Consider the following 15000-nt stretch of genomic DNA (forward strand, 5'->3'; position numbering starts at 1 on the left):
TAATAATAAGGTAATTAATTAATGATTATATTATTGCTTGAATACGGGGCCGATATACCATGAATTGATTAACGTGGACCTCGACTTAACCCTTGTGTAATGTTCATATTGTTGTTACTCAGCCAGCGTTTGTGGGTCTGATGGACACGTTGCATTTTGTGGCTTTTAATGCCTCACAATCAAACACTTTTATGTTAAAATACTGAACGGATGTTTACCTTATCCCAATAAACATCTGTTCAGTATTTTAACATACAAGTGTTTGATTGTGAGGCATTAAAAGCCACAAAATGCAACGGGTCCATCAGACCCACAAACGCTGGCTGGGTAACAACAATATGAACGTTGCACGGAAAATGTCTCTGCCAGTTTCTGCATCCCACAGGGATTCTTCTTTTGTGTTTCTGCACCTGGGGTTCCCACACAAGGTTGCAACATTGTTTGTCAACACTGTCTGCTCTCATTTTCTCGCACATTTGACCCTCTGATGTTCTGTGTACCAACACTCTGTCCTCCTCCTGTCTAGGCCTACAGTGTGTGTGTGTGTGTGTGTGTGTGTGTGTGTGTGTGTGTGTGTGTGTGTGTGTGTGTGTGTGTGTGTGGTACACAGAACATCAATTTCCACACTTCTATTAGCCCCGGGTCCTGTGGACCCAGACATCTTATATGTAATAGAAATGTGTAGGGGGGGGTGTATGGTGTGTGGTCATTAAATATGTATTGTTATATATGTTCTTCACAGAAAATGAGCCAAAGTCAGTGAGTCTCAGTTTGAAAAATTAATTAATTGCATCATTTTTCTTTTAATATAAAATGAAAACGGGTCCCACAGACCCGAACACCACACAAGGGTTAAAGGGGAACATTATCACCAGACCTATGTAAGCGTCAATATATACCTTGATGTTGCAGAAAAAAGACCATATATTTTTTTAACCGATTTCCGAACTCTAAATGGGTGAAATTTGGCGAATTAAACGCTTTTCTATTATTCGCTCTCGGAGCGATGACGTCACAACGTGACGTCACATCGGGAAGCAATCCGCCATTTTCTCAAACACCGAGTCAAATCAGCTCTGTTATTTTCTGTTTTTTCGACTGTTTTGCGTACCTTGGAGACATCATGCCTCGTCGGTGTGTTGTCGGAGGGTGTAACAACACGAACAGGGACGGATTCAAGTTGCACCAGTGGCCCAAAGATGCGAAAGTGGCAAGAAATTGGACGTTTGTTCTGCACACTTTACCGACGAAAGCTATGCTACGACAGAGATGGCAAGAATGTGTGGATATCCTGCGACACTCAAAGCAGATGCATTTCCAATGATAAAGTCAAAGAAATCTGCCGCCAGACCCCCATATACATATATATATGTATATGTATATATATATATGTATATGTATATATGTATATATGTATATATGTGTATATATATATATATATATATATATATATATATATATATATATATATATATATATATATATATATATATATATATATATATATATATATACAGTGTTGGGTTAGTTACTGAAAACCAGTAACTAGTTACAGTTACTAGTTACTTTATTTCAAAAGTAACTCAGTTACTAACTCAGTTACTTACACCAAAAAGTAATGCGTTACTGTGAAAAGTAACTATTTAGTTACTTCTTCTACTTTTTTTTTTTTAAAGCTCCCATTAATGCCCTTTTAGCCTTCATTTTAGTACTGTTATTGCACTGGAGAATAATACAATGTGTTGATCAACTTGACATGCATTTGCATCACTGAACTCTGCTAAGCAATGTGCTCTACATACAACACACAAAGACAAAGATATGTTTCAAAGGGCCAATTTATTTCAGGCCAGAACAAATTGACAAAACTATTTTAAATAGCTGCAACATAACATACATAAGTAACAAACAGCATAATAACACTAACACTAACCACGTTAAACCCAGATTCCGAACTAACAAAGGTCTTAACTCATTCTCTTTCTATGCCACTTCAATATGGAATGCACTCCCAACAGGTGTAAAATAAAGGGCATCTCTATCCTCCTTCAAAACCGCACTAAAAGAACACCTCCAGGCAACTACAACCCTAAACTAACACCCTCCCTTCCACATAATACCTCTTCGGATTGTAAATAATCAAATGTAGACATTTTTTCTTATACTTTCTGATCTCTCTCTCTGTGTCCACTACTTGCTATACATATCCTACCAAGTCAGTCTACACTGTTTCACTGTCCATTTCTCTGATGATGCAATTGTTGATGCCCTCCTTATCCCACACCCCGGATTGTAAATAATTCAATGTATATACTCTGATGATTATCTTGTGTGATGACTGTATTATGATGTTACTATATATTTGATAGTATATATCTGTATCATGAATCAGTGGACCCCGACTTAAACAAGTTGAAAAACTTATTGGGGTGTTACCATTTAGTGGTCAATTGTACGGAATATGTACTGTACTGTGCAATCTACTAATAAAAGTTTCAATCAATCAATCAATCAATCAACAACATAGCTGTAAACCTGGCTTCACCTAAGGAAGGCACACGTGACATACACAGAGCCTAACCAGGCAGATTTGAATTGTTGTTTTGGGCAGTAGACGGCATCTTTGATCCAAGACACAACTTACATTTAACTAAAATGTTCTTTTCTTTGTGCTCGACAAAAGAAAAGAAGTGAGAATATCTCATACTTGCCAACCCTCCTGAATTTCAGTGCCTCTCCCCGGGACAACCATTCTACCAAATTTCTGCCGATTTCCAGCCGGACTTAAGGCGCACCCCCTCCTGGTCCGTGCGTACCTGACTGAGGACAGCCTGTCGTCACGTCCGCTTGGCCAACCAAAAAGTAACCACAGAACAGTATACCGTATAGTCGTATAGTGTTCTGTGGTTACTTTTTTGTTGGCCAACGGTTTACGTTGTATTGCGCACCCCCCTCCCCTCCCCTCCCCTCCCCTCCCCACACCCAGACACACACATACAGAGCGCAGAGGAAGAATCAGAAGCATGTCATTGCTTCCCTGCAATAAAACACGATCAGATCCTCAGTTTCTAGCTGATACTACATAAAAAATAACGTAAAATAACGCAGTAACGCATCATGTAGTAACGGTAACTGAGTTACTGAATATAAAAAATAACGCGTTGGATTACTAGTTACCGCCGAAACTAACGGCGTTACAGTAACGTGTTACTTTGTAACGCGTTAGTCCCAACACTGTATATATATATATATATATATATATATATATATATATATATATATATATATATGTATATGTATATATATATATATATGTATATATATATATATATATATATATATATATATATATATATATGTATATGTATATATATATATATGTATATATATATATGTGTATATATTTAATATATATATACAGTATATATATATATATACAGTATATATATATATATATATATATATATATATATATATATATATATATATATATATATATATGGATCATCTCTGAACTAAAGTTTGTTTGTGTTGTTTGTGTCCTGCAGACGTCCAGCAGCTGATTGGTCTTCCAGAGGAATTTCCCCTTCAGACACTCAGAAAGAGCTCCACTTTGAAGCAGGAGACTCCACAACCACCCCACATTAAAAAGGAAGAGGAGGAACTCTGGATCACTCAGGAGGGAGAGTGTCTTCTAGGACCGCAGGAAGATGATTTCACCAAGTTATCACCGACTGTTGTCTCTGTGAAGACTGAAGATGATGAAGAGAAACCACAAGAAGACAACCTCTTAGCTCCACTATCAGATAGTGAGGCTGAAGTCGAAGTCGAAGTAACTTTGAGCAGCGATACAGACTGTGAAGGTGATATGAGGACTCACACTGACAAACAGTCTGAATGTTCTAAAAAGAAAAGCGGTAAAACCTGTTTAGGCAGCTCAGTTTGTGCTAAAAGCTTTACTAAAAAGAGCCATTTGACTCAACACATGAGAACACACACAAAAGAAAAAACATTTAATTGTTATGTTTGTGATAAAAGCTTTTCTCATAAGAGCATTTTGACTGAACACATGAGAACACACACAGGAGAAAAACCATTCAATTGTTCATTTTGCGGTAAAAGCTTTTCCCAAAAGAGTAATTCAATTCGACACATGAGAACACACACAGGAGAAAAACCATTTAATTGTTCAGTTTGTGGTAAAAGCTATTCTGATAAGAGCAATTTGAGTCAACACATAAGAACACACACAGCAGCTAAACCGTTTTATTGTTCAGTTTGTGGTAAAAGCTTTTCTCATGAGAGAAATTTGATTCAACACATGAGAACGCACACACAAGAAAAACCATTTAATTGTTCAGTTTGCGATAAAGGCTTCCCTTATGAGAGAAATTTGATTCAACACATGAGAACACACACTGGAGAGAAGCCATTTAATTGTTCAGTTTGTGGCAAAAGGTACGTTTCCAGGCATGGGTTGAATGAACATATAATGAAACATACTAGAGAAAACCCATTTAGTTGTTCGGGTTGCGGTAAAATATTCCACAGTCATGCAAATGCAGTGAGACACATAAGAACACACAAGGGACAATAACTGTTTGGTTTGTGGTATGTTGTTTATATGTGGCGACATCCATCCAAACCCAGGACCTCCTTAAAATATGATCACTGCTTCTTTCATTATTATCCAAGGTATTCGTATAAAATGGGACTATTTGGAGCATAATCTTATCTCCTCATGACCCCATGTCTTCTGTTTATCTGAAACTTTCCTGAACAGCATGATAGATGATGCTTGTAGTGCTTGGTTACTCCTCCTTTAGACGAGACAGACCTGATGAGTCTAGCTGGGGAGGAATTGTAGTCTTCTTCAGTGATGCTTTTACCGCCTGGCTTTAAACACCAACAACATGAATCGATCTGCCTGAAACTACACCTTCCAGGTCGCCTGGTGTTCATGTTTTGTGTCTACAGAACAACATCAGTTGATGTACAAATAATCTCCCCAAGTTGCAGCCCAAAAAAAAAACCAACCATGGAATTCTGGCCCAGAAATGTTGTTATAAAATTATGTTCTCTCAACACTTCAAAGACAAATGGCCCTGATGAGATCTCAGCAACTGTACATAAAATCGGTGTGCTGGAGCTTGCCCCAGTACTTGCCAAGCACTTCCAGATTTCCCTGGACACAAACACAGTTCCATCCTTCTGGAAATCTGCCCATATGATTGATAGTGTACCTATGAAGGGAAAAAACAAACTACTGAACTACAAGCTAATATCCCTGCTACCTATTACATCCAAAGCATAATATGCGACCACATTCACAAAAACCTCGACCAACATACAATTTAATGTGATAACAAGTATGGACTCTGTGAGAATTGATCTACAATTGACATGTTTTCTTACATCACCCAGTGGTGGAACAATGTTCTCAATTTGCAACAAGAAATTTGAGTTTATTGTCTTAGATATAAAGACAAATTGTATAAACATATTTATTTTCCCTTTATGATGGACTATATTTGGAAGTCTGAAGTGAATTTTACCAAAATCCCTATTGGAACCATTTCCACGGACGGAAACATTGCAAATCGGCGACATCTTTACTCCGTTTTATTTTGACTTCTTGCTAGGAATACGCTTGTCCGTCCACAATATGCTCGAGTCCTCAAGCAAATGCACTAAAATCTTTAAACCGAGTTTAAAGGGGAACATTATCACCAGACCTATGTAAGCGTCAATATATACCTTGATGTTGCAGAAAAAAGACCATATATTTTTTTAACCGATTTCCTTACTCTAAATGGGTGAATTTTGGCGAATTAAACGCCTTTCTATTATTCGCTCTCGGAGCGATGACGTCACAACGTGGCGTCACATCGGGAAGCAATCCGCCATTTTCTCAAACACCGAGTCAAATCAGCTCTGTTATTTTCCGTTTTTTCGACTGTTTTCCGTACCTTGGAGACATCATGCCTTGTCGGTGTGTTGTCGGAGGGTGTAACAACACGAACAGGGACGGATTCAAGTTGCACCAGTGGCCCAAAGATGCGAAAGTGGCAAGAAATTGGACGTTTGTTCCGCACATTTTACCGACGAAAGCTATGCTACGACAGAGATGGCAAGAATGTGTGGATATCCTGCGACACTCAAAGCAGATGCATTTCCAACGATAAAGTCAAAGAAATCTGCCGTCAGACCCCCATTGAATCTGCCGGAGTGTGTGAGCAATTCAGGGACAAAGGACCTCGGTAGCACGGCAAGCAATGGCGGCAGTTTGTTCCCGCAGACGAGCGAGCTAAACCCCCTGGATGTCTTGGCTCACACCGTCCCTTATGCCACCGAAGATGATCAAGAGACAAATATCGACCCTAGCTTCCCTGGCCTGCTGACATCAACTCCAAAACTGGACGGATCAGCTTTCAGGAAAAGATAGCGGATGAGGGTATGTCTACAGAATATATTAATTGATGAAAACTGGGCTGTCTGCACTCTCAAAGTGCATGTTGTTGCCAAATGTATTTCATATGCTGTAAACCTAGTTCATAGTTGTTAGTTTCCTTTAATGCCAAACAAACACATACCAATCGTTGGTTAGAAGGCGATCGCCGAATTCGTCCTCGCTTTCTCCCGTGTCGCTGGCTGTCGTGTCGTTTTCGTCGGTTTCGCTTGCATACGGTTCAAACCGATATGGCTCAATAGCTTCAGTTTCTTCTTCAATTTCGTTTTCGCTACCTGCCTCCACACTACAACCATCCGAATCGCTTAAGCCGCTGAAATCTGAGTCTGAATCCGAGCTAATGTTGCTATAGCTTGCTGGTCTATCCGCCATGTTTGTTTGTGTTGGCATCACTGTGTGACGTCACAGGAAAATGGACGGGTGTATATAACGATGGTTAAAATCAGGCACTTTGAAGCTTTTTTTAGGGATATTGCGTGATGGGTAAAATTTTGAAAAAAACTTCGAAAAATAAAATAAGCCACTGGGAACTGATTTTTAATGGTTTTAACCCTTCTGAAATTGTGATAATGTTCCCCTTTAATGATGGACTATATTAGGAAGTCTGAAGTAAATTTGACCAAAATCCCTATTGGAACCATTTCCACGGACAAAAACACTGCATATTGGCGACATTTTTTTTTACTCCGTTTTAATTTGTCTTCTTGCTAGGAATACGCTTGTCCGTCCACAATATGCTCGAGTCTTCAAGCAAATGCACTAAAATCTTTAAACCGAGTTTAAAGAAAAAATAAAAACAATACACACAGTACACTTTCCTTGGCAGAATACAATGGGTTTGGAAAGTATTCAGCACTCTTTAAATGGTTCACTCTTTGATTTATTGCAGCCATTTGCTAAAATCCAAAAAGTTAAGTTTATTTCTCATGAATGACAGAAAAATGTAGAATTATTTGCAAATGTATTAAAATAGAAAATGGTCGTAAGTATTCAGACCCTTTGCTGTGACACTCATAATTAACTCACATTTCTTCTGATCCTCCTTGAGATGGTTCTGCTCCTTAATCGGAGTCCATTTGTGTTTAATTAAACTGATTGGACTTGATTAGGAAAGGCACACACCTGTCTTTACAAGACATTTAAGTCTCACCATGCATGTCAGACCAAATGAGAATCATGAGGTCGAAGGAACTGCCCAAGGAGCTCAGAGACAGAATTGGGACTTCATTTCTACAGCAATCAAGGTTCCTAAGAGCACAGTGGCTCCCATGACCACAACTCTTCCTAGACCTGGCCGTCCAGTCAAAGTGAGCAATCGTGGGAGAAGAGCCTAGAGGTAAAGAAGAACCCAAAGATCACAGCGAGATGGGAGAAAGTTCCACAAAGTCAACCATCACTGCAGCCTTCCACTAGTCGGGGCTTTATGGCAGAGTGGCCTGACGGAAGCCTCTTCTCAGTGCAAGACATATGAAAGCCTGCATAGAGTTTGCCAAAGAAACACACAAATGACTCCCAGACTATGAGAAATAAGACTCTCTGGTCCAATAAGACCAAGATTTAACTTCTTTGGCGTTAATTGTAAACAGGATGAAAAGAGCACAGCTCATTTCCCCCATTCTCAACACATTCTACAGAGGCACTACAGAGAGCCTACTGACCAACAGCATCTCTGTCTGGACTGGAGCCTGCAATGCCTCAGACTGGAAGTCTCTCCGGAGAGTGGTGAGGACGGCGGAAAAGATCATCAGGACTCCTCTTCCTCCTATCCAGGAGATCGCAAAAAGCCGCTGCCTGACCAGGGCTCAGAAAATCTGCATAGGATCCTCCCACGCCCACCAATGACTGTTTTCACTGCTGGACTCTAGAAAGAGGTTCCGCAGGCTCCGTAGCAGAACCTCCAGGTTCTGTAACAGCTTCTTCCCTCAGGCCGTAAGACTCTTGAACGCATCATAATAATCCCCTCAATTCCCCCTCAAAAATGGATTAACTTGCTGGAATATAAAGACAATATAACATACATCCATAAACGTGGATGCATATGCAAAAGTGCAATATATTTATCTGTACAGTAATCTATTTATTTATATCTGCACCTTATTGCTCTTTTAACCTGCACTACCATGAGCTAATGCAACAAAATTTCGTTCTTATCTGTGCTGTAAAGTTCAAATTTGAATGACAATAAAAGGAAGTCTAAGACTAAGCAATATGTGTGAAGAAAAACCAAGCAATGCTCATTACCTGTTCAAAACAATCCCAACAATGAAATATGGTGGTGGCAGCATCATGCTACGGGGGTGTTTTTCAGTTACAGGGACAGGACGCCGTGTTGCTATTGAAGGAAACATCTTCCAGAGTGCTAAGGACCCGGGCCAAGGGTTCACCTTCCAACAAGGCGATGACCCTAAGCACACAGCTAAAATAACCAAGGAGTGGCTTCCAAACAACTCTGTGACCATTCTTGACTGGCACAGCCGGAGCTCCGAGCTGTACCAACTCAAAACGATGCTTCCACTCAATACTGAACAAAGGGTCTGAATACTTATAACCACATGATATTTCAGGTTGTTTTTTTTTCCAATAAATTAGCTAAAAATTCTGCATTTATCTTTTTTTCTGTCAAAATGAGGTGCTGAGTGTACATTTGTCATGTCTGTGTGATCATGTTTTGTTTTAGTAATGTTCAGTTTTGTTTTTGGACTCTTTGTGCACTCTTGTTTGTTTTGTCACCATAGCGACCATTAGTTTCACCTGTTTCACGTTTTGCACTCGCGCACCTGTTGTCAATCATGTCTATATTATTTAAGCCCATTGTTGCCAGGAAGTCAGCCTGGTGACATTACCTCTGCTCACTTCATGCCATGCTACTTCTGTACCTCCATGCTACCTTTGAAATCTATGCCATAGTTCCCTGCGTTCCAAGTAAGTTTTTGTTTATTGTTCATAGTTTTTTGCCCGAGTGCTAGTTTTGGTTTCATTGGTCAAGTTTGTTCTCCGTCTTTGTGCGCGCCTTTTGTTTGTACCCTTTTGTTTGTATTTTGTAGTTAGTGTTAAAATAAAATATGTCCTTACCTTCACGCCTTGCCCGCTCCAACTTTACTTGCATCTCGGGAAAACAAACAGCCCATAGTCCACGTTATGACAACATTAAAGGGGAACATTATCACCAGACCTATGTAAGCGTCAATATATACCTTGATGTTGCAGAAAAAAGACCATATATATTTTTTAACCGATTTCCGAACTCTAAATGGGTGAATTTTGGCAAATTAAACGCCTTTCTAATATTCCCTCTCGGAGCGATGATGTCACGTTGTGACGTCACATCGGGAAGCAATCCGCCATTTTCTCAAACACCGAGTCAAATCAGCTCTGTTATTTTCCGTTTTTTCGACTGTTTTCCGTACCTTGGAGACATCATGCCTCGTCGGTGTGTTGTCGGAGGGTGTAACAACACGAACAGGGACGGATTCAAGTTGCACCAGTGGCCCAAAGATGCGAAAGTGACAAGAAATTGGACGTTTGTTCCGCACACTTTACCGACGAAAGCTATGCTATGACAGAGATGGCAAGAATGTGTGGATATCCTGCGACACTCAAAGCAGATGCATTTCCAACGATAAAGTCAAAGAAATCTGCCGCCAGACCCCCATTGAATCTGCCGGAGTGTGTGAGCAATTCAGGGACAAAGGACCTCGGTAGCACGGCAAGCAATGGCGGCAGTTTGTTCGCGCAGACGAGCGAGCTAAACCCCCTGGATGTCTTGGCTCACACCGTCCCTTATGCCACCGAAGATGATCAAGAGAAGAATATCGACCCTAGCTTCCCTGGCCTGCTGACATCAACTCCAAAACTGGACAGATCAGCTTTCAGGAAAAGAGCGCGGATGAGGGTATGTCTACAGAATATATTAATTGATGAAAATTGGGCTGTCTGCACTCTCAAAGTGCATGTTGTTGCCAAATGTATTTCATATGCTGTAAACCTAGTTCATAGTTGTTAGTTTCCTTTAATGCCAAACAAACACATACCAATTGTTGGTTAGAAGGCGATCGCCGAATTCGTCCTTGCTTTCTCCCGTGTCGCTGGCTGTCGTGTCGTTTTCGTCGGTTTCGCTTGCATACGGTTCAAACCGATATGGCTCAATAGCTTCAGTTTCTTCTTCAATTTCGTTTTTGCTACCTGCCTCCACACTACAGCCATCCGTTTCAATACATTCGTAATCTGTTGAATCGCTTAAGCCGATGAAATCCGAGTCTGAATCCGAGCTAATGTCGCTATAGCTTGCTGTTCTTTCTGCCATGTTTGTTTGTGTTGGCTTCACTATGTGACGTCACAGGAAAATGGACGGGTGGTTAAAATCAGGCACTTTGAAGCTTTTTTTTAGGGATATTGCGTGATGGGTAAAATTTTGAAAACAACTTCGAAAAATATAATAAGCCACTGGGAACTGATTTTTAATGGTTTTAACCATTGTGAAATTGTGATAATGTTCCCCTTTTAATGAGAAATAAATATGAACTTTTTGGATTTTAGCAAATGGCTGCAATGAAACAAAGGGTGAACAATCTAGAGGGGTCTTAATACTTTCCGTACCCACTGTAAATAATGATTTATTGTTCTGGCTTCTGAAGAGCCACATTTTTGTTATTTGAATGTTTAAATATGTTTATTTTCTACCACTTTATAGAATTATTTTGGTTTATGTGACCTCACGTGGGTTCATTTCCTGTTGTGTGTAAACACGTCCGTCTACGGATTTTCATATTTACCTTTACTGTATAGTAGTGATGTTTTAATATCTTGCTTTATTGTCTGAATATTAATTTTATTTTTCTTATGACCACTTTTTTTTTTTTAAATATTTATTTTTATGATCACATTGTTGCCGTTTTGAAAGCTATTGTTGCTGTATGGTGTTTTGTGTCGCTTTGTTATTGAAATAAAGATGAATAATTAATGTGTGCAGCAAGCTGTTGGAGATCTTTTATCAGTCTGTAGCGGCCAGTGCCCTGTACTTTGCAGTGGTTTGTTGGGGAGCAGCACCAGCAAAAGGGACTTAAACCGGATTGACAAAGCCGACCAAACTATTGGTTTGCAGTTTGAGGCGTTTGTGTCAGTGAGGGACAGGAGGACACTGGACAAACTGCTGGCCATCATGGACAATCCTGCCCACCCACTCCACCAGACAATTGAGGGACAGTGAAGCGAATAGTCCAACAGGCTCCTTTCGCTTCGTTCTCACAGTGTTCGATTAGGGCTTATATGATATAATAATATAATATATCACTATATATTATATCCTGTATATATACTATTTAAATAATACATATATGTTATATCTATATTGCTACGATGGTAAATTTTTTTAGTCTACTTTATACCTTTTGTTTTTGCCCTCTTTTTGTGCCCTTGTGTGTATTATCCTTTCCATCCTTATCCTTTACATCCTTTGTAACTGAGCTACTGTGTGGAACAATTTCCCTTGTGGATCACTAAAGTTTGTCTAATGTCTAATTGGTTCGGAGAGAGCACCGCCTCTAGGCTCAATGTGCACAATTTAATATCTTAGTTGCTCAGACAGTAATGTGTTTATACAAAAAGATTGGGGTGTGTAGGATGTTTGTAAGATGTCACTGTGTCTTGTATTCATATTCGCATTTAAAATGGCTAGGATTAGCCCGGTAGCCGTTAGCTAGCGGTCAGTGCACTAGCTTTCTTCTCCGGGAAATTAGCAGTCCAATCCAAAGTGGTTTTTGTTGCGTCTGACCAGTCTTCCTTTCAGGGAATTAAAGTCACTGGTCAATCCCAAGTTCTTTCAGATGACATATATGTTGAGTAAGAAGGACCATCAAGACAGAATAGGAATATTATCAAGTTTGACTAAAGCTTTAGGAGACCAGTCCTACAGTCCGTTAATAGCGGCATCTAGAAGCGGTCTGAAAGCCAAACGGAAAGAGACAACTTATTGAATACGAAAACAGACCCCACCATGCCCAGAAAAGAATACAGCCTCATTGTTCTAATACTGATAAAGTAAAAAAAAAAAAGGGATTGTGCTATACTCCCACATTCCAACCCCTTCAAGGTAAAGCACAGAGTTTACATATTGTTGTGCAGCACTTTGGAAACATTTTGTTGTTTAAATGTGCTATATAAATAAAGTGGATTGGATTGGATAAAATACAAGCAAAAAGAGTACACATGGGAAAATATTAGCTGCTTTAAACATGACTATGGATAGAAAAAGAACTCTTAAAAATATATGCATTCTCCACATTATCCATCAGAGTTTTATGCCAATTTTCATTAGAAACGATAATACTCACCCCTGGGAGATCCCTAGTCCAGCACGCCGCATCTTAGACTTAGACTTAGACAAACTTTAATGATCCACAAGGGAAATTGTTCCACACAGTAGCTCAGTTGCAAAGGATGGAAATGGAAAATGTTGGAAAGCATCGTGCAAACAAGGGCACAAAAAGAGGGCGAAAACAAAAGGTATAAAGTAGATTAAAAATGTACCATAGTAGCAATATAATACATTATGTAACCTATTTTTATGGGCTTTTCTCTTTGTGATGTTAAGTTCTTGTTATTAGCTGTTATCATACTTGCCAACCTTGAGACCTCCGATTTCGGGAGGTGGGGGTGGGGGTGGGGGCGTGTTCGGGGGGCGTGGTTGGGGGCGTGGTTAAGAGGGGAGGAGTATATTGACAGCTAGAATTCACCAAGTATTTCATACATACATATATATATATATATATATATATATATATATATATATATATACATATATATATATATATACATATATATATATATATATATATATATATATATATATATATATATATATATATATATATATATATATATATATATATATATATATATATATATATATATATATATATAGTCTACATCCTGAAAATATGCAAACAAATCTGTGTTTAGATAATTGATACTTCAAACTTGCATAAATATAACATGAATATAAGATAATTTGGCTTCTGAGAGCTTCAAATTGTAATGAATAAAATGGTAAAGTTGTTGATAAACAAGCAATTATTTTAATAATTAAATATGGTCATTTTAAATGAATTATTATGATAATTTAAAATTAATTATTTCAAATATGTTTATTTTAATGTACCGGTATAATTCTATAGCTGGATGTAATAAGGAGTCAGAAAAAATACAAATAAAAATACAATTAATTTTGATGTTTTTAGCAAAATATAGTAAAAATTTATTTCGTTTTTTTTTTTTAAATTAATAAATATATTTATTTTTAGGTAAGATAAACATAATAATACAATTTGTCTCAAGTCTGGATGATTTAGTTCTTGTCACCCTGTTGTCCTCCCGTCTGAAAAAAGGCTGTCCTCACTCAGGTCCGCATGGAGCTGGAGGAGGCGTGGCCTCCAGCTCCGGCTGAAAATCGGGAGATTTCCGGGACAATATTTGTCCCGGGAGGTTTTCGGGTGAGGCGCTGAATTTCGGGAGTCTCCCGGAAAATTCGGGAGGGTTGGCAAGTGTGGCTGTTATACAGTATATGCCTTGAGCTCTTATTTTGAAGGCGTTAAGAGCGGAAGTGGTGACACGTTGTAGTGGAGCGGAGATTTTGAAAGGAAGGAAATAAAGTGGTCCTCGTGTAAAACTGTTTTAACTGCCTGTGTTGTTTTTGCACTTATCCTGTTATTGTGTTGAAACGAGGCCGTTTCTTATTGTAGGAGGGGAGGTATGTAACCTATTTTTATGGGCTTGCCTCTTTGTGATGTTATTTCTTGTTATCAGAGGTGGGTAGAGTAGCCAGAAATTGTACTCAAGTAAGAGTACTGTTACTTTAGAGATTTATTACTCAAGTAAAAGTAAGGAGTAGTCACCCAAATATTTACTTGAGTAAAAGTAAAAAGTATGTTGTGAAAAAACTACTCAAGTACTGAGTAACTGATGAGTAACATACACACACATATCATATCATATATATATATATATATATATATATATATATATATATATATATATATATATATATATATATATACATACATATATATACATACATTGATATATACAGTATATCATTTATATTTATTTATTTTGCCGTTTTTGTTTACATGTTAAAGGTGTTTTAATGAATATACATGCATGTTTAACACATATAGATTCCTTTCTTTCATGTTGACAAGAATATAAGTTGGTGTATTACCTGATTCTGATGACTTGCATTGATTGTAATCAGACAGCAGTGCTTAACGTCCACGTTTTCAAATGCAGGAGAAAAAAAGTTCCTCCTTTCTGTCTAATACCACATGAAAGTGGTTGGTTTTTGGTATCTTATTTGTCCATCTTCCATAATCGTTTTCACACACTTTACAAGAAATACATTGGCGGCAAATTCCGTAGCTTGCTAGCTTGTTTGCGCTGGCTTTCGGAGACTCTTGTTTTGAAAGCGCAGGCGCGATGGAGCGGCACTTTTATTGTGAAGACAGGAACTGTGCAGTCAGTCTTTAGGCTTGTGACGG

The 15000-nt window shown here is 38.6% G+C and overlaps 3 protein-coding genes across 4 annotated transcripts in view; 2 read left to right on the forward strand and 1 right to left on the reverse strand.

Annotated features, from left to right (window-relative positions):
• The window catches only part of LOC133619315 (uncharacterized), a 329516-nt gene that overhangs the window by 186923 nt on the left and 127593 nt on the right, over positions 1-15000 (reverse strand). The window lies entirely within an intron of this gene.
• Positions 1-15000, forward strand: part of LOC133619291 (uncharacterized) — a 169559-nt gene that overhangs the window by 111067 nt on the left and 43492 nt on the right. The window lies entirely within an intron of this gene.
• The window catches only part of LOC133619747 (uncharacterized), an 83808-nt gene that overhangs the window by 952 nt on the left and 67856 nt on the right, over positions 1-15000 (forward strand). Inside the window, exon 2 of one of the 2 annotated variants that reach the window (XM_061980284.2) lies at positions 3549-6240. The exons of the other annotated variant lie outside the window; for it this stretch is intronic. Coding sequence (XP_061836268.1) covers positions 3549-4597 — 1049 coding nt within the window. The 3' untranslated portion in view covers positions 4598-6240. Of the gene's footprint in view, positions 1-3548; positions 6241-15000 lie in introns of those variants that run through there. 2 annotated transcript variants of the gene reach the window in all.

The sequence above is a fragment of the Nerophis lumbriciformis genome, linkage group LG20 (assembly GCF_033978685.3).
Source record: "Nerophis lumbriciformis linkage group LG20, RoL_Nlum_v2.1, whole genome shotgun sequence".
Taxonomy (NCBI): Eukaryota; Metazoa; Chordata; class Actinopteri; order Syngnathiformes; family Syngnathidae; genus Nerophis; species Nerophis lumbriciformis.